Source organism: Anser anser, assembly GCF_964211835.1.
Source record: "Anser anser genome assembly, chromosome: 32".
NCBI classification, from domain to species: Eukaryota; Metazoa; Chordata; class Aves; order Anseriformes; family Anatidae; genus Anser; species Anser anser.
Window position 1 is genome coordinate 297,232 of NC_139753.1, and position 21,687 is coordinate 318,918.

A 21,687-nucleotide genomic window follows, 5' to 3' on the forward strand; every position below is an offset into this window, starting at 1 on the left:
CTGCGCCTTCTGCGCATGCTCCCCCCTCCCCGCCCCCCTCCCACCTCCCCCTTCCCCTCCGTTCCCGCCCCCGCGCCGCTGCCGCCGCCGCCGCCGCCGGAAGTGACGTTACCCGCGGCGCGGCGCGCGGCCGGAAGCGGCGGCGGGGGAGGCGCCGCGAGGCGGCACCGGCGGCGCCGGCCGGATGTGAGGGGACGGCGGCGGGGCCCGGCGGGGGCGGCCCCGGGGTGAGCACCGGGGGGCGGGGAACGGGGCGAGGAGCAGCCGCCGAGCGCGGGGGTGGCGGCGGCGGAGGGGCCGAGCGGGGCCTTCCCCGCCGGGGGGGGGGCCGGGAGGATCCGGGGGGGGCTGGGCTGAGGGGGCCCGTGTGGGAACCGGGGGGGCTGGGGGTGTACCGGGGGGGCTGGGGGTGTACCGGGGGGGATTGGGGTGTACCGGAGGGATTATGATGTACCGGGGGGGGCCCACGGTGGTGGGCAGGGGGCCGCGGCCCCGCTCCGCCGAAGCTGGGGGCGTTGGGCCTGCAGATGGGAAGGCTCCGGGGGGAGCTGGGAGGGGGGCTGGGGGGGGGAGAACAAGGGGAATGGTTTTAAGCTAAAAAAACCCAGGTTTAGGTTAGGTGTAAGGAAAAAAAAAACTTCCCTCAGAGGGTGGCGGGGCGCCGGAGGAGGCTGCCCGGAGATTTCTGTGGCTGCCCCGTCCCCGGAGGTGTTCGAGGCCGGGCTGGCTGGGGCTGTGAGCAGCCCGGGCGGGTGAGAGGCGTGCCCAGGGCAGGGGGGTGAAATTAAATGATCGTTAAGGTCCCTTCCGTCCCAAAGCGTCCTGTGGGGCCGCGTTGGTACGGGGGGCGATAACAGGGAGGGCCTGATTGTGATGCCAGGGGGGCAGGCAGCGAGCTGGCAGGGCCCGTGTTGAAACTGGGGGGGGACTGGGAGGGACTGGGAGGGACTGGGACAGCTGGGGGGGGGGTGGCAGGGGGTGTGGAGGGGGTTGGGGGGTGCCCGCGTCGATACTGAGGGATGGGGGCTGCGTACCGGGGGTGTCCGGCTGTCACGGGGGTGGGGAAGGGGGTGAGATCAGGGGTTGGGGTGTGCTGGGGAGGGGGCTGGTTGTCATGGGAGCGACTGGGGGGGTGCCGGGAGGGCCTGGCTGTAATTGTGGGGGGGGGCGAGAGGATCCTCACAGGTACGAGGGGGAAAGGGGGACGCACCAGGAGAGTTTGCGGTGGTGAGGGGGTGGGAAAAGGGAGAGGGGGTGGGCTGGGGAGGGGCGAGGTCCTGAGGAAAGGCCACCGCAGGGGCTGCCCAGCTCGCCCAGGGCAAGCCAGAGCGCTCCGTGCGCTTCTCCTGGCTCCGTGAGGCGGAAAAACCGTCCTCTCCCTACCTTAATTAACCCTGCCCCTTCCCTCAGGTGGTGCCGTGGGCCCGGCAGCGCACCTTGGTCCCAGCCCGAGCAGTGAAACGCTCCAGCTGCCTTGGGGAGGAAAAAAGGAATATATATATTTTTTTTTTGCTCAGCCGTTCCTACTGAACTGGAGCTAATTCATCCCGATTATTTGACCCGTTGCTGCGTTGTGCCCCTTTGCTCTTAACGCCAGCACCATCCTTCAACTGAAGTTACTGTTTTTCCTCTCTGGCTTTATCTTTGGTTACGTTTACCGGCCGCAGTTAGCTCTTCCTCCAGCTTGGTGACGTTAGGTAGCCGTGGGTAGGACAGGTTCCCCCGGCCGGGCCCAGGACTCTCTCTGCTGCTTCTCCAGCTCGTTGACTGGAAAACCAGCTTTGCGCCGTCTCCTCCCAAGTGCTTTTCACCAGGACTTCGCTTGGTGTCGGCGCTGCCTGCGCTGGGAACGCCTCTCCCGCGGCGTTTTGATGCTTTTGGTCACTTTTAACCCCCCAGATCTTCTCTGCTTCGGCACACAGAAGCTCCCTCTCGGCAGACTCCTGTTTCTCACCTTGCCCTTTCTGTTTCACCCCTTCCTGTCTCCGCAGCTCGCGAGGGCAGCAGGCATTTTCGTCCTTCCCTGCATTACGAGTGGTTTCCTCAGCTCTCCCCCCGGTTCTGGGCCGGGCTGAGCCCTGGTGCAGCCCCTCGGTCCTTTCCCCGCACCCCCTGCAGGCTCCGGGGTGGCAGGGCTCGGGGCGGGCAGTAAAACCGCGGCGAATCCGGTCGTCTCCGCGCGCGAAACGCCCGCGTGTGACCTCTTGCCTGGTGCGGACCCCCCCCCAGGTTTCCCGCTGTGACCATGCGCGTGTCTCACCGAGAGCGGACCTCTCCAGCGCCGCGTGGCTCGACCCGACCGCTGGTGGCGGATCCCTGGCAGCGCGGGGTAAGTCGGGGTCTCGCTGGGTTCCTTTTCCCCGTTAGGGCCTCCCGTCAGCGCCGGGCAAGAAGACCTGGGTTCGTTGTCCTGCGTGAGGTTATGGTGTCGGAGCGGCCTGCACGAGCCGGCAGGCGGGCGTCTCTGTCCAGCCTGCCGCCTTTTCCCTGAGAGGCAGCAAAGGCAGCCCTAATATTTGGGCTTTCCCTAGAGCGAGTTTCCACAGGCGTTGGGACCTGTCCTCGCCCTCCTGCACCACGTCCTCCCTTAGCACCGGCCAGGCTTGCATCGGCTGCCTCTGCGCCATCTCTTCTCCCACAGGCAAGCGATTCCTTCTTTTTTTTTGTTGTTTTTTAAATACCTGGAGGTAAGTGTAGGTGTTGGCTGTGGGGCTCGGAGTCTGCTTGGGGGGTTTCTGGTCGCCCTGAGGGCTCAACCCAAGTCTTGCGGGAGGGCTCTGAAGCCTTCACGCAAGAGCAGGGGCTGTGGGCTCGAAAGGGAGGTCCGGATCCGTCCCAGGCGAGCGTGCTCAGGAGCAGGGCGATCCCGAGCCCTCGTCCCTGCTCCCAGCCTCGTTTGTGCGTGGCAGACTGAGGGACGGGCTCCCTGGGCGGTGAGGGAAGCAACTAGCGTGTACCCATCTCATCAGGAGACAAAAAGTGCTCGCTTAGGTACAGGTTTCTGCTGGTTTCATCCTTCGCTGGCTTTCTTTGCTTCTAACCTTCTGATTCATTCAAATTCCCGTCCCTTTCACCCTTTGCTGCTTGCCATGCGTTTAACAGCCGCCTCCTTCGCCCCTCTTTTCAACTTGCTGCCTTCTTGAACTAGAGAAGCTGCCCTTTTGAGGCCCACCCTTGTTTGCAGCTGGGAGCGAGGGGCTGACAGAGCTGTGGTGCCATCGAATTTTCTCCGTGGCAATGAAACCAAATCTCGCGCTGAAACCCACGCGGTTTTGTCGCGGTATTTTTTATTTTTATTTTTTTTTTTGGTAACTTGAGATTGAGTGGGGGCGGGAGGCACAGATAATAAGCAACGCTTCTTGGAACACCCTTTTATTCATTAAGCCCTCGCTGTTAATGGAATCGAGCTGTTGTTAATAGCATTTAACCTCACACGGCGCACAGCCTGCCGGCTAACGTCTCAGCCCTTTGCCTTCCCTTACGGTCGCCTGGCTGAAGCCCCGTCCCCAGCAGCGTTAGGGGCGCTGGGGGCTCATCCCTCTGGGATGTGGCCTGACTTTCACAACCTGCCGTTGGTTCCAGTGCATGTTGATGGCCTTGGGACGGATTCAGCAGTCTGTGTGTCCGGAGTGTATCGGTTCTTGCAAATTCAGCAGCACCAGCTGTCTCTGCAACATAATCGGGCCTGGGGAAGCTTTCACCGAGTGCCTTCCCAGCGTCTATCTTGCTCCTCTTCTGCTTGTTGCTTCCTGGCAGCTATTTCTCTGGTCAAGCCTGTAGAGCCCATTCTCAGGTGGAAGGGACCCTGTGGGACGGTTTCACGCTTAGCCTCGCAGCAGTTTCCACTCTGCGTCGGCGTTAGGCCGGCAGAAACGCCCTCCTCTGCGTGACGCGCAGCTCCCAAACCCCCTGCCGGGGAGCTGCTGGCGAGCTGGTACGGCCCCCGGCTCCTGGGTCGAGGGGCCGAGGCTGGCTTAACCACTGCTCCAGCCAGGGAGCTGTGGCTGAGCGAGCTGTGGCTGCGCGGGTGGATAGCTACCGGCAGCGCGATTCAGTTGCTGGTAACAGGTTGATCGGTAAAAAGGTTTCGAAGAGGTATCGACCCGCGTTGCCCCTCCAGCACCACCCAGCCGACTCGATTCCCCCTAAGGTGAAGAGGAGTCGCTGGCAGCAGGCTTTGCAAGCCCTGCAGTCCCTGCTCGTCTGGCACACCTCCCTGCGCGCCGTTCGGCCCGTGGCTTTTTCTTCCTGCCCCTTGTCGTACGGCCAGCGATGGGTCGCCTCTCTCACGTTCTCCCCTTCCTGATTTTTGCAGGGGGTCCTGTCTGGCTTGGCAGCCGGCGCCCGGAGCCATGGAAGAGCGGCCAGGTTCTCCAGCCTGCGAGCCCCCCTTCTCCCCGCGGCGCATCTGCGTTCCCGAAGATGGGCCTGAAGGTGAAGAGCAGGAGGAGGCTCCAGAGAAGGGCGCCACCCGGGCGCAGCACCCAGGGCGGCACGGGCAGGTTTCTCCTCGCCGTTCAGGACGCTGCTGCCAAGGGCACGGTTCCCTCGCCCCTCGGGACGTGGACGGCCCTGGCCAGAAGGCAGGAGAGGGCGAGGGGGGTGCCCCGTGCCCTGAGCCCAAGGCGCCGGGGGAGCTGCAGCCACGCAGGCCGTTCCGGCGGAAGCACCGGCTCTACCTGAAGCCCAAGTCGAGCCCGGCCCCGGCATCTCCAGGACCCGGGGAGAGAGCCGAAGAGCCGGGGCCCTCCCGGGGAAAGAGGCTGCGCTTGATCTGGGGGCAGGCCGGCGACTTCCGACGGAAGAAAAACCGCTCGGAGAACGGACTGGAGGAGGCTCCCCTTGCGCCCCAGAGCAGCGAAGAAGAGGAGGAGGGAAAAGGTTCCCGATCCTGCTCCCCCGAGCCGCCTCATCCTGGAGATGCCCGTCCCAAGCCGGACTTTGTGCAGCTGATCGACGAGCGCGGCATCTACTCCACCGCCAAGCTCGTGCTGGGCGGCGCGGCGGGCGAGCTGGAGGAGGCGGCGGTGGTGCTGCCGCCCCACCTGAAGCGGGGCACCAGCGTGGCCGGCGGCGGGGCCGAGTTTGAGATCCGCGAGGTGATCGTGGACGAGAAGCCCTTCCAGTGCGGCGTGTGCGAGAAGGCCTTCAAGCGGGCCTGGGAGCTCTTCAGCCACGAGGTGGTGCACAACGAGGAGCGCCCGTTCCGCTGCGACCTCTGCGAGGCCTCCTTCAAGCGCCACTCGGACTTCAAGAGCCACCGGCTGGTGCACACGGAGGAGCGGCCCTTCCGCTGCGAGCTCTGCGGCAAGCGCTTCAAGCGCTCCTCCAACCTCCAGGAGCACCGGCGCATCCACACGGGCGAGCGGCCCTTCCACTGCGCCTGCTGCGACAAGAGCTTCAAGACGCCCTACGAGCTGCAGCGCCACACGCTCACCCACTGCACCGAGAAGCCCTTCAAGTGCGCCGACTGCGGGAAGGACTTCCCCACCTCCAACGCCCTCCTCCTGCACCAGCGGCAGCACTGCGACGACAAGCCCCACGTCTGCGGCGTCTGCGGCAAGAAGTTCACCTACGGGCACAGCCTCAAGGTGCACGAGCGCGTGCACACGGGCGACCGCCCCTTCGTCTGCCCGCTCTGCGGCAAGGGCTTCAAGCAGTCCAACGCCCTCTCCTCCCACGAGCGCGTGCACACGGGCGAGCGCCCCTTTGTCTGCAAAACCTGCGGGAAGGCCTTCAAGCAGTCCTCCTACCTGGTGATCCACGAGCGGGCGCACACCGGGGAGCGACCCTACAAGTGCGAGGCGTGCGGTAAGGCCTTCGCCCGGCCCTCCTTGCTGCTGCAGCACCACCGCGTGCACAGCCAGGAGCGGCCCTACAAATGCAGCTTCTGCCACAAGTTCTTCAAGGACCTGGCCTACCTGGCCGTCCACGAGAAGGTGCACACGGGCGAGACCCCCTACAAGTGCAGCGTCTGCGACAAAGGCTTCGCTCACCCCTCCAACCTGCTGCAGCACCAGCGCGTGCACCGCGACGGCTGAGCCCCGGAGCGGCGCGCGCGGTGCGAGCGTTTTGAGGCCGGGAAGCCCGCAGCCATAAATAAGCGAGCGTGCTGCCAGCGTGCCCGCAGCAACGGACGAGCCCCAGGGCAGCCCGCCGCAGCACGCCTTCCCGTAGGTGCGCGGGGGGCTGCTGCAGCGTCCCTGGAGGGGGGAGCCCGAGAAGCGGGTGCTGCTGCAGCTCTTCTCCCGAGCCTGAACCCGGCGGGGCTTCTGCTGCGTGGCTTTTCTCTGCCAAACCCTGGCGCGTGCCGTTCTCTCCGTCCTCCTCCCGGAGAGGCGATCCCGCGGGGGTTCTTAACTGAGCTCTGAGGCTCCTGCCTCCCGGCCGGTGCTGCCCGCGGGGAGGTGGTGCGCCGTCCGTCAGCGCTGCTGGCCGCAGGCTGGCCGGTGGCAGCGGGCTGTAGCTCGCGGCGCGCCGCCCGTGGGCAGTTGCGAGTCCTGCTGGGAGGCCGTGGTGGCTTCCGGAGGCGAGCTGGGCTGGCCGAGGCTGCGGTGCGGCTGAGAGCCGGTGTCCAGAGCTCTGAAGAGCAGCATCAGCCGGGCCGTGGCAAGCCCTTTGTTCGGCTGATGCTAAGGGATGCTGCTTCTCCCCCCCAGTGCTGCAAGGAGGGCTTATTTAGTCGCCCCGGTGAGCGTAGCTCAGCCTGGCCACGCCACCGGCTCCATCAGCGTGTCTGCCCAGTGCCCCGGGGCCACGCCGCTGCCTTCCTTGAGCGCCAGGTGTGGGCTGGGTGCTCCTGGGGAGCCCCTCGAAGTAGGGGTGCGCCGCCGCTGCCTGTGACCGAGCCCTGCAGCAGGAGCCCCGTCCGTTTTTTGGTTTTTTTTTGGGGGGGGGTGTGTATACCAGTGAAAAGCACGGTGGGGAACAGCAGCGTGCAGGCACCTCCCTTTCCTTCTGACGAATTTGAAGCGTCCCGTCCACGTTTCACGCTGCTGCTGGTGATGATCAGGTTAATAACGAAAGCAGTGCCCTCCGCCCTGCTGTGCAGGGGCCACGCGGGCGCTCTGCTGGGTACAGCACCGCGCAGGCTGCCTCTGTTCAGCCCCCCCCCCGGGCAGGGAGCAGAGGCGGGGGTTGCGTCGGCTGCAGATCCCTGGTGTCCTCACTTAAAACTCGGCCTCGAGGCGCAGGGGAAGGGGTGGGAGTGGAAGGGCGACCCTGGGAGAGCCGGAGCGAGGAGGGGAAAGGCGCTGCCCGGTTGGCGCTGGCAGTGGGGTATCTTTTGGGGAGATGGTGGGGGAGAGGTGCGGAGCCACCGTCTTGCCTCTCCCAGCTCGTCCGGAGGAAGGAGCCCGTCGTGGATTGGAAACACTAACCCTCTTTTCCGCCCCAGGGTGCCGGTAAGGCAGGTAGGGAGCAGAAGAGCAGGGTGCACGTGCTGTGATCTGCCTTGGGAGCCTTGTCAAGGGACAGCCCGTGCTGTAAGCTGTGTCTAGCCGCTCGTGGGACCCGGACGAGGAAGGGGCGAGCACGCAAAACCAGCGCTGGATCCTCCTCGCTCCCGTGCCGCGCGTGCCCGGCATGTCCGAGGGCAGCACCAGGTCTGGAGCCACCCGCGCTGCCGCCGCCCCCGAAGCCTGGGTTTGTTCTCTCTGACTGATGGCTGCCCCTGCTGCTGGGCGGGGGGCGGCGTGCGGACCTTTCCTTGCGAAGGCCAGCCCTGTCCTCCGATCCGAGCCGCCTCGGAGGGGCCCGGTGTCGCGGGCACCTTCCTGCGCGCCGGGGCTGTGGGACCGGAGGTGCCAACCCTCGGACTCCTGCTGATCCTGGTCCCACCCCGTCCCCCTTTTTTGTAGGGTTCCTGTGGCGCTGGGGGCGGGAGGGGAGGTGTGCTCCTCAGCGCTCTGCACACTAATTACAGGACAGTTATTTAACGATGTCTTTGCCTCGTTGCTTCTTCGAGCCCGCTGCTGCGTCTGGCTGAGCCCCTGCTTGCCTCCGGGCTTTTGGCGCGAGCCTGGCGACCTTGCGGGTGGGGAGGGTTTTTTTCGTCTGTCTCATTAATTTTTTTTCTGTCTCGTTAACTGGTTTTTTTTGGTCTCATTAACTGTCTCGGGAGCTGGCGTATCTAACTCACAGCCCTCACTACTAGCGTACGGCTCAGGTCTGGGTTTCACTACTCGCCGCAAAGCCCGCGGCCCGCAGATACTCAGCGCAAAAACTTTCCAGCAAGCTCCGTTTTGGGTTTGCGCTTCTGAGGATGCGCTGTAAGGAGGGCTGTGGTCAGGGGGTTGCGACTTGCCCTCAAGGGTTGTGTCTGGGCAGCTCCTCTGTTTGCTGGGCAAACTGTCCCCAGCTGGCGGTGGACACGTCCTTGTCCTAACGGGCTCCCAGCCTGGGATCTGAAGCCTGCGGGTCTCTGGGGAAGGGGAGAGGTAACGGTAGCTCTGCCCAGTGAGGGAGGTGAAGGACTCGGTGGTGTCACCATTTAAAGCTCGGTGGGACGCCGAGGCTGCTGCATTAGCCGCAAAGCACCTGCTTGATGCATGTTACAGCAGTGTTGGCCCTTTGCCCCTAACCTTAGGGAGATGGAGGAGCTCTGGATGAACAAGAACTTGAGGGCCGGGATTTGGAGGACAGACGATGACACTGGTGGCAGGAGGTGTAGAAGGTACGGTGTCATTTGTGCCACTCCAGGTCTCCTCTGTGCCACGTTTTACCTCTGCAGACGTGTCTGTGTAGCTGGCTGGCGTTTGCACACCGGTGCAAACTGGTTTTCATCATGTTTTTCATATATGGCATCGTATGTTTTTCATATATTTCATATATATTCGTATATCTTTGAGTATATATGAAATATATTCATATACGATGATATCATGTATCGTCACTGTTTTTCGTCATATGGCCAAGTAATGAAGGCAGTGGATTTTTATTTTGCTACAAATGTTTTGTAACCTGTTGCAAATAATGAACGGAGCTGCTAGGCAGACTAGCACAGATGAACGTTAAAAAGAAAGCAGCCCCTCTGAAGTGGCAAGGGGAAAAGGAGAAACATGGGGGACTAGGGAAGCAAAACAGAATTTTCACCTTCCATCGATTCGATTTTATGCGTTCCCCGGTTTTGGGGCGTCATTCACCCCCAGGAAGCTGGAGGCAGGACTTGGACGTGTTCTGGCACAACAAACCCACGGACTGGCAAGACTGAAAAAGGCAGGGCGTTGCCGTGCGTTCTGCCTCTCTGTGCCCAGTCCCACTTGGTGTCTCCACCCCATCGAACATCTCGAGAGGTGCAGAAGTCGCCAAGGGCTGCACGAAAGGCTCTGTCTGCATTAGTTCAAGTGTTTGTACTGTAAATGTCTGCGTTGGAGGCTGTCCGCACCCGTGACAGTGCTCTGGTCTACTCAGCCAGCAGACCATTGCTTGGAAGTACTTATCTGATCTATTCTGGGCTTAACCTTGAGTTAATTCATTCCTCAGATTGTTTTCCCAAATGGTCTCTGAAGGCGAATTTTGTCCCGTTTGCCCCTCTGTGTCCGGGCACCCCTGCAAAGAGCCCGGCTCCATCTTCTTTGCACCCTTCCTTCAGGGATGTATGGGCATGGATAAGATCCCCCCTGAGCCTTCTCCAGGCTCTCGGCCTCTCCTCGTAGGAGAGGTGCTCCCTTTGCCTGATGCAGCCAAGAATGGTTAGCTTTGTAGCTCTTGCACCTGGGATGGGCGATAAAGGGGGGGGTTGCCTGTATCTGCAAGGTCTGGGGAAGCCCCCCCAGTGCAGGAAGCACCGGGCAGCCCTTGCTGGCTCCGTGGCAGATGGGCACGAAGCACCACGTATCCCTCATGGCATTCACACTCGTCACACCTGGGATGGATGGGGACACTTCTCCTTTAATTCGTTAGCAGTTTTCCTCCTGTTTTAGGTTCGGTGCTACTGTGCCGGGCTGCAAGGCCGCCGGACTGTCCTGCTCTGCCTGGCTCCTGCCGCCAGAGAACCCCTTAGGCTGACTGGAGAGTGCCGAGGTGGATTAAATAACCTTCAGAGGGCTGGCATCCCTTTGGGCAGCTGTTTTAGGGCTGTATGAGTCATTGGTAAAGGATAACTTATAAATACCCAGCCCATCAGCTGCTGCTTTGCAGCCTCCTGGAAAAGCGCGGCAGGGCTTCCTGCGTGTCTACAGGAGCTCGGGGGAGAAAGGTCCTGCACAGAAGAACGAGGTACATGAGGAGAAGGGGAGAGGGGGGAGGCCTGTGCCATCTCTGGAGGGCTTGGCTGATGGTGCCGCGGGGGCCGCTCCTGCACCAGGAATCGTGGCGGCATCACGGGGCAGCGTCTTCCTTCATTAGCTGAGCCATCTCCGTGTCGGCACCCTCGGGAGACTCTCCCTTGGCCGGGTAGTAGATGGCCCCTGCAGCCTGGAAAGGCGTCGCGGAGGCACCGTGCTGCCTGGGGCGCCCACGGTCTGCAAAGCAGATGGGGACAGGGACGAGCAAGGTTTACTGGCCTGGGGGTGATGGAATCCCCCAAGCTCAGCTGAGCTGACCCCGTCTCCAGGTGCTGCATCATCTCAGGTCTCTGGGTCTCAGGACGGCTGATGTATGGGGACGGGGACCTTGGGATGAGGTGCGGGGACTCACCTGCAGCTAGGTCTGCGCCGATGCACCTCCTTTTCAGGTAGAGCCACAGCAGGACTCCGCTCGCCGTCATCACCAGGGCAAGCAGCGCCACCAGCGCGGAGCAGGATGACGGAGAGCCTGTGGGGAGAGCACCCCCGGATCAGGATCCTGCTTCCAGCCGGTAACAGACAGAAGAAAATCAAACCGAACTTGACCCAGTCCCTCCAGCATCTCAGCTGGTGACAGAGCAGGGCTTTCCTTAAATATGTTTGATATTTAAGACCTGTGTTTTAATGGCCAGGGCTAAGTGTTCCCTCCTTCCCACCACGAGTGCAACCGATCCCTTTCTGAACCAGTTTGGAACCAGTTTGCACTGCCCCGCGGTGCTGTGGTCTCTGCGGTGCTGTGTGAGGACGGTGAGACGCTGCAAATCCTTAATGGGGTTTATACCCCACCAATAATCACGTCCGTAGGTATATGATAAGCTGCGGGGTTTGAGAAACCTCTCACCCCCCGGCGCGGGCACTGCGCTGCCGGTTGCCGTAGGAAGTTCTGGGCTCTCACCTTCCGGCTCCGAGCACACCACGCCAGCTGCCTCCCCGTTCCTGCACAGCCCCGGGCTGATCTTGCTCCGCTGGCACTCCAGGAGGAGCGACTCCGTGCCCCGGCAGCTCAGCCCCTCCAGGAAGGCGCGGCGGTGCTCCCGGCCCAAACGGGCTCCCGTGGGCACGGACCGCGCTGCCCCACAGCCCAGCTGCTTGCAGGCCACCTCCGCCTCCGGCAAGCCCCATCCGTTGCTGCAGACGCCGTACCAGGTGGCGTTGTACTGCACCTCCACGCGCCCGGCGCAGGGACTCCGACCGTCCTTGACCCGCAGCTGCAAGGGGTTGGTGCCTGCGGCGGGGAGCGGAGGGGGTGAGGTGGGCTCCTTCGCTTCGCCACGCGCGGGGCAGGGACAGGGAGACACGGAGACACGGGCTGCGCGTGCCCGCGTGCTCCGGGTGTACGTGCGATACGCTGCCCGCTGTGCCTTTCCCCTGCCCCCTTACAGGAACACCCCCCCATCATCTCACACCTCTGCGCGTGCTGCTGTGAAACCGAGCCAGAGCCGGCTCCGTCCCGGCGCAGGAGAACGACGCCAGGGATTTCTGAGCGTTTTTTTTAGGGTCACCTGAGCACACGACTCCCGCGTCTTCCTCGTGGTTGCAGTTGTGCAGCCCCCAGCCGTTCAGGTTGCAATGGGAGAAGTTGGCTTCGGTGCCCGTGCATTCCACGTCGTCCAGCCAGATGGGGTCAGCCCCTTGCCCAAAGTGAGCCTTGCCCGGGGCCGACACGGCTGTCCCGCAGCCCAGGTGCTGGCACACCACCTTGGCGTCGCTCAGGTCCCAGCCGTCGTCACACACGGTCCCCCACTGCTTGTTGTGAAACACCTCCACCCTCCCGGCGCAGCGGCTGGGCCCGTTCACCAGCCGGACCCGCGCTCCCTCTGTGGTGTTGGAGTCTGCAAGGAGAGATACGTGGCCCGTTGTTCAGGAGAGAAGGGGGGAACCGTCGTCTCGTGGCATTACAGAAAAACGGCGACAGAAAAAGAAAAAAAGAAAAAAGAAAAAGAAAAGGAAAAGGAAAAAAAGGAAAAGGAAAAGAGGGAAAGGGAAGGGGAAAGGAAATGGAAGGGGAAGGAAAGGGAAGGGAGAAGGGAAAGGAAGGGAAAGGAAGGGAAAGGGAAAAAGGAAATGGAAGGGGAAGGAAAGGGGAAAGGAAAGGAAGGGGAAGGGAAAGGGAAAAAGGAAATGGAAGGGGAAGGAAGGGGAAGGAAAGGAAGGGAAGGGAAAGGAAAGGAAGGGAAAGGGAAAAAGGAAATGGAAGGGGAAGGAAAGGGGAAAGGAAAGGAAGGGAAGGGAAAGGAAAGGAAGGGGAAGGGAAAGGGAAAAAGGAAATGGAAGGAGAAGGAAGGGGAAGGAAAGGAAGGGAAAGGAAGGGAAAGGGAAAAAGGAAATGGAAGGGGGGGGAAGGGGAAGGAAAGGAAAGGAAAAGGAAAAGGAAAAGGAGAGAGCAAATGCAGAGCTGCTAAAGCTCCCTTGGCAGGAGGTGCAACTCCCAGCTCTTACTGAGGAATTCATTTCTCCTGCCTGCGGAGGTGACTCGGTTTCAGAGTCAGACCCTAAAATGTTGGTGGTTTTTCCAGGAGTGTATGCGAACCAGGCAGAAGTCCCAGCCCTTTCAATGCAGACCTGGCCGTTCAGAAGGGTGAGTGCGTCCCTCCAGGGAGCACATGGAGAGGAATGGCCACGCTCAGGCTGGCTTCCACGTGGTGCCGTGGGGGATTCCTACGGGTTTTTGGTTATGTGCGGAGCATCTGCGGGTGCTCGGCTTCTTCGGCCTGGCACAGGGCTCAGCTTCTGCCTTGCACCTCACTCCTGCCAGACAGACCCACACCCCCCCGACCCCGGCGATGCCTCTGGTTGCAGAATTTTGCTGACCTGAGCACACCACGCTGGCGTCTTCCGCGTGGTTGCAATTATTCTGTCCCCAGGGTCTGGCTCGGCAGTGGGCAAGGGTCTCCTCCGTCCCGGCGCAGCTCACGTCGTCCAGCCAGATGCGCCCGGTGCCTTGCCCGAAGTGAGCCGTGCCGGGGGCCGAGTGGGCCCTGCCGCAGCCCAGCTGCCGGCACACCACGGTGGCAGCCCGCAGGTCCCAGCCGTCGTCGCACACCGTCCCCCACTGCCCGTCGTGCAGCACCTCCACTCTCCCGGTGCAGCGGTTGGGGCCGTCCACCAGGCGGACCTGTGCCTCCGCCGCCGTGCCCGTGTCTGCAAGCAGAGGTGGGTGATGCCGTATTCAGAGGAACGTGTCCCGTGGGGAACTTTCTAGCAGGTCAGGGCTTGGTGAGCAGTGGCCAGGGCATAAACCTAGGAGAGATGCCTGGCCGTGGTGAGACATGCGAGCAGACCCTCGCCGGGCATGCCTGCAGGGACCTGCGTGCCCACATGGTACTTGGGGGCTTCTTAAACACCACAAGATCCCTATATTTAGCCTCCTGGCTCAGTGCCTTGCAGGAAGGTGAAGGAATCCCTTTCTCGGCGCCTTACCCTTCCCCTGGTAAGACCCCCCTACAGGTCTTACACAGTCTCAGCGCAGCCCAAATCACAAATGAGCTTCAACGTCCCATTCAGCCACGTAAAGTGAAATCGAATCAGGACAGGTGTAAAAATATCTGAATGTGATCAAAGCAGGGGCAACAAAGAAGGGGAAAGGACTAGAGGGCCTGATCTGTGAGCGGCTGGGGTCACTTGGTTTGCTCGGCTTAGAGGACAGGAGGCTGAGTGGTGACCTCGGTGTGGCCCGCGTGGGAAGCGGAGGGGAGGTGATCTCTTCCCTCCGGCGATCAGCGATGGGACTCACTGGGATGGCTTAAGGCTGCATCAGGGAAAGTTCAGGTTGGATATGAGGAGAAGGTTCTTCGTTGGGAGGGGGGTCGGGCACTGGAACAGGCTCCTCAGGGAAGTGACCACGGCCCTGAGATTCTCCATCCAAGGAGCGTTTGGTCAGCTCCTTGTGTGGAGCCAGAAGCTGGAATTGATGGTCCTCATGGGTCCCTTCCAACTCAGAATATTCTATGATTGTATGAGATCAGGTAGCCCTGGGCTACTGGGATGTGGGGATGAAGGGGTGGGGGGTGTCTGTAAAGGGAAGAGCCCCCACGCCCAGCAAATCTGCCTCCCACTGAGCGAAGGGGTCGGTTCAGAGAGGAGAAGGCTTTTGGGCAGGGGGACTCCAACCCGTGCTTTTTCCGGATCCCTGCGTTTGGGGGCATGAGCGTCACCTGAGCACACGACACCGGCGTCTTCTTCATGAGTGCAGCTGTTGATTCCCCAGGGCCTGGCCCTGCATTCAGTGAGGGCGTTTTCTCTTCCGGAGCAAGAAACTCTGTCCAGCCAGATGGGGTCCATCCCTCGCCCAAAGGAAGCATGTGCTGTGGCCGACACGGCCGCCCCGCAGCCCAGCTGCCGGCACACCACCGCGGCATCGTTCAGGTCCCAGCCGTCGTCGCACACGGTGCCCCACTGCTGGCTGTGAAACACCTCGACTCTGCCGGCACAGCGGTGAGGGCCGTCCGCCAGCCGAACGGTTGACTTGTTGGCGGTGCCAGCGTTCGACAACACTGCAAAACGCGGCGGGGAGACCGTGTGTCAGCAGTGCTGAGGGCTGGAAGGGTCTCCTGGGAAGGGTTTTACCGACACCTGCGCCCGCAGGACCAAGGATCCAGGACCAAGGACCGTAGGATCCAGGTGCCCTCGCATTAAAAGGGCGATCCTTTGGGATCCCATGCGCTGGAGCAGGTTTCCCGGAGAGGCTGTGGTGCCTCCCGCCTTGGGGATCTTCAGAAGCCTCCTGACTTGGTCCTGGGCAGCCTGTTCTGAGGGGCTCAGTTTGGGTGGGCAGGTTGGGCCAGATGACCTCCACAGGTCCCATGCAACCCTAGCTATTTTGTATGATTCTGTGATTCGGTGACCCCCTGAGATCCTGCTGTCTTGTAGGGTGTGCAAGGACCACTTAGAGGAGCGAATTCTCTTAGACACTCCCTTTTTCCATTATTATGGGTGTCAGAGGGGAAAGAGCCCTTCCTGCTGCAAAGGGGCTGCACCCTCCCGACACCATCCTGCTCCAGCCCTTCCCGGGCAAGTCCCACACTCTCTGGCCTCCAGCAACAGGGCAGCCGCAGCTCGCCCGAGCACGCCGCACCGGCATCGTGCAGGTGGCTGCGCCTGGCGATGCTGAATGGAATCATTCACCAGGGATTCGGACCAGGACATTTTCTGTCCTGGCGCAGGCCGCTCTGTTCAGCCAGACGGAATCAGCCCCTCGGCTGAAGTAAGCCCGAAACCAGAGAAATCCAGTGCCAGCCCACTGCAGCATCACCGTAATGGCAATAAGATGCAGAACAGACCCCCCTACCCCCACCCTGGCCCCGGCGATGCCTCTCGTTGCAGATTTTTACTGACCTGAGCACACCACGCTGGCGTCTTCCGCGTGGTTGCAATTATTCTGTCCCCAGGGTCTGGCTCGGCAGTGGGCAAGGGTCTCCTCCGTCCCGGCGCAGTTCACGTCGTCCAGCCAGATGCGCCCGGTGCCTTGCCCAAATCGAGCCCCACTGGGGGCCGACTGGGCCCTGCCGCAGCCCAGCTGCCGGCACACCACGGTGGCAGCCCGCAGGTCCCAGCCGTCGTCGCACACCGTCCCCCACTGCCCGTCGTGCAGCACCTCCACTCTCCCGGTGCAGCGGTTGGGGCCGTCCACCAGGCGCAGTAAGGAGGATTTTGAGGTGTCCGGCTCTGAAAACACAATCAGGGGTAAGCCCTTGGAGAAATTCATGCCAGTTCGTACCTCTGTTATTCCTACCCTAGTTGTTGTTTTTTTTTTTTCAGGCAGATAAAGTTTCTCTTGTTGTGCAGTTTGCTCCAGGACAGCCGATGGAGCTGTCTCTGGGCTGCAGTCAGTGCTGCTCAGCTGGGAATAATACGACCCGTCCTTTAGGGTGGATCTGTCCTTTAGGAACAGGGACGTTCTGCTTCGGGCTAGTTATTCCCCATGCTTAGAGCTGGTCAGAGTCATAGATGTGGGATCACAGAATTGTAGAATGGTTTGGGTTGGAAGGGACCCTTAAACATCATCTGGTCCACCCCTCCCTGCTGTAGACAGGAGCATATTTCGCCGGAGCAGGTTGCTTAAAGCCCCATCCAACCTGGCTTTGAACACTTCCAACAATGGAGCATCCGCAGCTCCTCCGGGCAACCCGTTCCCGTTTCTTATCACCCCCATCATGAAAAATTTCCTTCTTTTATGGCATTTACATCTACCCTCTCGGTCCAAATCCGTTGCCAGGAATCCAGTGGAGTGAGCTCAGAAGGAGAACGCCCTTACGTTGACTCCAAGAGCGCCGGGTTCATGGATCAGCTCCGGGACACCCAACCGTGGCGCTGGCCCCCACGATGTGCCACGCTGCGGGACCGCGACTTACCTGAGCACACCACGCTGGCGTCTTCTCTGTGGTTGCAGTTAGTCCGTCCCCACGGGCTGGCTCGGCAGTGCGAAAGGGTGTCCTCCGTCCCGACACAGCTCACGTCATCCAGCCAGATGCGCCCGGTGCCTTGCCCGAAGCGAGCCCTGCCGGGGGCGGACAGCACCGCCCCGCAGCCCAGCTGCCGGCACACCACTCTGCCGTCGTTCAGGTCCCAGCCGTCGTCGCACACCGTCCCCCACTGCCCGTCGTGCAGCACCTCCACTCTCCCGGTGCAGCGGCTGGGGCCGTTCACGAGCCGCAGTTCAGCTGAGCTCGAGTTTCCTGCGTTTGTAGAGATGCCGGGGGAACTCAGGCAAGCATAATTGCAGAGCACCTCCCTCTGTCCCCCGCCCATCTCATCCACCGACTGCATCCTACATGAAGAGCAGGGTACGACCTCCGTTAGGACGCAAATAACATTCAGGATATAAAAAATATTTCTATGGCTAGGCACTGATGAATAACCAAAGGAATAAACACCAGGTGTGAAATTTGGCTTCGGGGTGCTGCACGCAGGATCCAAGAGATGCAAATGGGAGAGATCTGCAAAAGGAGCCTAAACCTGCCTCCACTGCACCCCCAGCATCTCCTCTGGGGAGAGTCACAGACCCATAGAATGGCTTGGGTTAGAGGAGACCCTTAAACATCATCTACTCCAACGCCCTGACATGGGCAGGGACATCTTTCACTGGAGCAGGTCGCTCAAAGCCCTGGTGAAAAATCTTTCTCCGTCTTTCTTATAAGCCCCGCTCCCTGTCCCAGGCGTGCAGGAGCTCTGGTCACGGGGCCGGCTGCGAGCCTGCCTCCCGCCCACCCCAGCCCAAAGTCTCACCTGAGCACACCACGCCAGCATCTTCCCCGTGGTGGCAGTTGTGGACACCCCACGTCTTTGCTTTGCACTGGGAGATGTCATTTTCTTCCCCCGTGCAGTTGACTTCATCCAGCCAGATGCGGCCGGATCCCCACCCAAACCGAGCCGATCCTGGGGCTGAAAGAGCCGTCCCACAGCCCAGCTGCCGGCACACCACCGTGGCATCGCTCACGTCCCAGTTGTCATCGCAGACTGTCCCCCACTCGTTGTTATAAAACACCTCAACCCTCCCGAGGCACATGTTCAAACCACCCACCAGCCGAAGCACGGTGATTCTGGAGACCCCTGAGCCTGAAAAAATACAGAGAAATGGGCGTTATTAGGGATACGCTTGTGTGTCTCAGCATCTGCAGGGCTGGAGAAGGATGAACATCCCAGCAGTGGGTGTAGGTGGTGTTGCTGCTGCCTGCTTGCACATGGCAAAGGATGTGTTTTTTTTTCTGTTTGATCCTGTGCTTTCCTGACTGCTGATCACCACGTTGATCTGTCTCTGGAGGTTTCTCTTCCAAGACAAAAGCTAGATGGGTAGTAGCTAGCTCAAGGCTGCCAGTGCATGTCCTGCATTGCAAAGGCTTATTCTGGTGCATCTTTCCATATTTATCTGCATGACCTAGCATTTAGCAGCATTGGCAGCACAAACCACTTCTAACCCTGGGCATGGTGCAGTTGCATCTGCTGCCACTCAGGCAGCGTCCTTGTACCCCTCAGCTTCCACTCCAAGAAGGCTACAGGTCCTTTGCCCCATGAAAACGCCTTGGACAACCTTGGACATCTCCAGACACTGAGGTGTGTCTTAAGCCATGCTGTTTTTCCCCCGTGGCCGTGTCCATATTTGTCTGTGTGTCTGATAACTCTGTTCTTTAACGTGGTTTTCTACCAAAATGGAAAATTCTGGACACCAGAATTATTGGCCAGCTTGTTCCCAAACCGTTCCCAGCCTGCAGCTTGCAGGACAGGGCTTGATCCGACTGGATCCCTCTGCAGACAAAGCACGCGATGAGGATTACCTGAGCACACAACGCTGGCATCTTCCATATGGCTGCATCCGTGGAGTCCCGAAGGCTTGATGGGGCATTCAGCGAGGGTTGCTTCTGTCCCAAGACATCTCACCCCCTCTAGCCAGATGGGGCCAGACCCTTGCCCAAAGGAAGATAACCCTTGGGCTGACACCGCTGTCCCGCAGCCCAGCTGCCGGCACACCACTTCGGCATCGCTCAGGTCCCAGCCGTCGTCGCAGATGGTGCCCCACTGCCAGCTGTGGAACACCTCCACCCGCCCTGAGCAGCGGTGGGGACCGTTCACCAGCCGCAGGGCTTCTGGGCTCCCCAGGTCTGAGTCTGGAAAGAGAATCGGGGTGAGAATAAATCCCAGAAATTCCTGCCTGTCTCGTTGCCAGCAACGTGGTGGACTTCCCTGTCCAGGGGTCTTCCAAGCTCTCCACCAGCGCATTTCTCATTCGCCTCACTGAGGACATGCATGCATGAGCACTTTTTGGATCAGAAGTGTCAGGACCGTGCCTTGACCTCAGCCTGTGAGCCTGGCCAAGTCTTTGCCACTCGTTCGAGACCAAAGTCCTGCTTTATGGGAAAGGGATAACTCTGGAGTCTCCAGACTACAGGTACACAGGCACTGAGATCCCGGGGAGGGCAGCACGGACATTTTATCACATATACCATCAGCTCTTGTAGTCCTGGCAGCGTGGCAGAGGATGCTCACCTTCTCAGCACACACACCGAGATATTAACATCCATCCCAGCAGACTCTAGCAAAATGTCCCACTCATTCCACGCTCACAGTCAGTTTCACTGGCAGCTCCAGCTAATTCTCCGCCACCCTTTGTGCAGGGTCCGTGTGCAAGGTGCAATCTGGCACATGGCTGTGTTCAGGATGAGCCCCCCCCCTTCTCCTGAATCTGCTAGTGGAGAAGCCTGGGTGTGAGTTACCCGAGGGTACAGCCCTGATGGAAATGTGCGTGGTTTCCTGAAACCCTGACACTGTGTTCGGTGAAGGTAATTCCTGCCCCTCTGCAGCTTGCCCCATCCACCCCGACGGGGCCATGTCTTCGTGCAGCTTAAGCTGGAGCAGGCAGTGCAGCGGGAAACACAGCCTTTAGGGCCAAGCCTGAAGGAGAGAGACCCTTTTCTGCTCCCTGCAACACAGGACCCCAAGAGCCACTCAAATAGTGGTGCTATCTGGCCTAAGAGCATCCTTCTCCCTGCAGCATTCACTTCTGATGCCTCATTTTTTCTCAGGAGTGAGCACGCTGCCTGGGAGAGGAGGTGAAGGCATTAATTGCTGGGGGGGGGGGGGTCCATGATGTGATTATTGTCACGGGGACGACCAGGCAACAAGGCACCCATTGCACACATACCTTGAATAAGGCAAAGGGAAGGGATTCCCCAGGGACTAGTGGCTGTAAGGTAGCACGGCTGAAGAGCAGTGATTAAAAAAACATGGGCGGAATAACTGCCTGCCCTACGGTGTCAGGGCTCTTGGTGTGTGATGGTCCCTTAGAGAACGCCTACATCATAGAATCGGGCTCTTACAGGCTTGGGGTTTCAGGGGATCCTTGGTTTGGGATTTCCAAGCACTTTGCCTGCCATAAGCCAAGCGCTGGCAGGCCGCTAAAAGGAAAAGGTTTTGTGCTCCCTGGAGGGAGCACAGAAACAAACAGTGGTTAAAGCCAGGACAAGAAGGAGCTGGAAAGAGTGAATTTGCAGACAAGAGGTGGCACAACCTCCCCAGGGGGAGGACTGGTGCCTGACTCACCCACACTGACCTACGGCCACAGAGCACACGACACTTGCATATCCCCTAGACTTGCAGCTCTGGGCTCCCCAGAGCTTGACCTTGCATTCGAAGAGGGCTCGCTCCGTCCCGGTGCACTCCACGGCATCCACCCAGAGCAGGTCAGGTCCATTCCCAAACTGGGACGAGTCCGTGGCTGAGCGCGCTGCCCCGCAGCCCAGCTGCCTGCACACCACATGGGCTTCGGCCAGGTCCCAGCCGTCGGCACAGACAGTTCCCCAGCGCTGCTCATGAAAAACCTCAAGTCTCCCCGAGCATTTGTCTGAGCCATTCACAAGACGGAGGTCTCCGAGGTCAGAAATACCCGATCCTGCAACACCAGAAGGCATAAATATGTAAGGAGGCACCTTCTGCTCACCGAAGCCTTGGGCTGACAGCAATGGCTTTACACGTGAGGCTGAGCAGCTTTGAGGGTCGAGGATGCTCTCACAGCACGAGACAGTGCAGGATTTTCAGGTGTGATGCAAAATGGCTGGGGATAAAATAAAATAAAATAAAAAGTAAAAAATAAATGAAGGGATTGTTACCCAAGGCTTGATTAGAAAGGACTATCGTCCAACATAGTCCAGACTATTAGGAATGGTCTCTGGCCCATGCTAACTGCCAGGATTTGTGAATAACCTCAGTTAAAAGCATGCCAGAGACCTTTTTATTGTGACAATAGTGCAAATGAGCAAGCCATTTATTTTTCCTGGGCTTTAACGTCTAGGTGCTATTCTCTTCCACCAAGATGGACCATGAGCGGCTGGTTTCAAAGGCAAGGGTCTCCAGGCTGGCTGCAAACTGTTCCTGTACCCCAAACCCTTACAGACACAAGGAAACACCGAGTCAAGCCTCGGTAACGCTTGCTGCGGTGCTCCCAGTGCTGTGACGGGTGGCGGTTACCTGAGCAAACCACGCTGGCATCTTCGTCGTGATCACAGCCATGGACACCCCATCCCTTGAGCTTGCATTCGGAAAGGGCAGCCTCCGTCCCCGTGCAGTTCACGTCATCCAGCCAGATGGGGCCCCGTCCCTGGCCAAAGTAAGCCCTCCGTGGGGCCGAAATAACCACCCCGCAGTCCAGCTGCCGGCACACCACCGCGGCGTCTGGGAACTCCCAGCTGTCGTCGCACACGGTTCCCCATTGCTCGCGGTGAAACACTTCCACTCTCCCAGCACAACGTCCTGGGCCATCCACCAGCCGGACTGGGGCAAAGCTGGAAACAGCAGAGCCTGCGAGGAGACGAGAAACTCAGAGCAGACCTTGCAAATCCATCCAGTGTCTGTGCAGGAGGATGAAGGACCCTTCATTTTCACGTGCAGTGCTGCACAGAGCATCGTGGTTATG

At 60.3% G+C, this 21,687-nt stretch overlaps 2 protein-coding genes across 8 annotated transcripts in view; one reads left to right on the forward strand and one right to left on the reverse strand.

Annotated features, from left to right (window-relative positions):
• On the forward strand, positions 1–7,937 carry LOC310888259 (uncharacterized protein). Of its 6 annotated transcripts, none has more exons than XR_014575869.1 (3): positions 89–227; positions 2,230–2,329; positions 2,532–4,300. XR_014575869.1 is itself a non-coding variant. In XM_083814837.1 (3 exons), the coding sequence occupies exon 3, from the start codon at positions 4,353–4,355 to the stop codon at positions 6,039–6,041; it is 1,689 nt and encodes a 562-aa protein (XP_083670963.1). In that variant the 5' UTR covers positions 89–227; positions 2,230–2,329; positions 4,316–4,352; the 3' UTR covers positions 6,042–7,937. The 6 variants fall into 6 exon arrangements, 5 of the variants coding, with proteins under 5 accessions (XP_083670962.1, XP_083670963.1, XP_083670964.1 ...); XM_083814837.1 differs by lacking the exon at positions 2,532–4,300 and adding an exon at positions 4,316–7,937; XM_083814838.1 differs by lacking the exon at positions 2,532–4,300 and adding an exon at positions 4,316–7,937 and having other exon boundaries at positions 105–227; positions 1,992–2,329.
• LOC310888256 (scavenger receptor cysteine-rich domain-containing protein DMBT1-like) overlaps positions 7,312–21,687 on the reverse strand; it is a 21,946-nt gene continuing 7,570 nt past the window's right edge. For both annotated transcript variants that reach the window (XM_083814832.1, XM_083814833.1), the window contains 12 exons: positions 21,243–21,572; positions 20,329–20,667; positions 18,557–18,886; positions 17,511–17,840; positions 16,637–16,960; positions 15,621–15,950; positions 14,441–14,779; positions 13,098–13,427; positions 11,789–12,118; positions 11,182–11,511; positions 10,639–10,755; positions 7,312–10,463 (listed from right to left, as the gene is read on the reverse strand). In XM_083814832.1, the coding sequence (XP_083670958.1) occupies positions 10,321–10,463; positions 10,639–10,755; positions 11,182–11,511; positions 11,789–12,118; positions 13,098–13,427; positions 14,441–14,779; positions 15,621–15,950; positions 16,637–16,960; positions 17,511–17,840; positions 18,557–18,886; positions 20,329–20,667; positions 21,243–21,572 (3,572 nt within the window). In that variant the 3' untranslated portion in view covers positions 7,312–10,320. The remainder of the gene's footprint in view (positions 10,464–10,638; positions 10,756–11,181; positions 11,512–11,788; positions 12,119–13,097; positions 13,428–14,440; positions 14,780–15,620; positions 15,951–16,636; positions 16,961–17,510; positions 17,841–18,556; positions 18,887–20,328; positions 20,668–21,242; positions 21,573–21,687) is intronic.

Bases quoted from the DNA above. Each gene is read 5' to 3' on its own strand.
- LOC310888259 (XM_083814836.1), top strand. From the start codon at position 16: ATGCTCCCCCCTCCCCGCCCCCCTCCCACCTCCCCCTTCCCCTCCGTT. The intron at 228-4,315 runs GTGAGCACCGGG...TGATTTTTGCAG, and splicing joins CCGGCGGGGGCGGCCCCGGG to GGGGTCCTGTCTGGCTTGGC.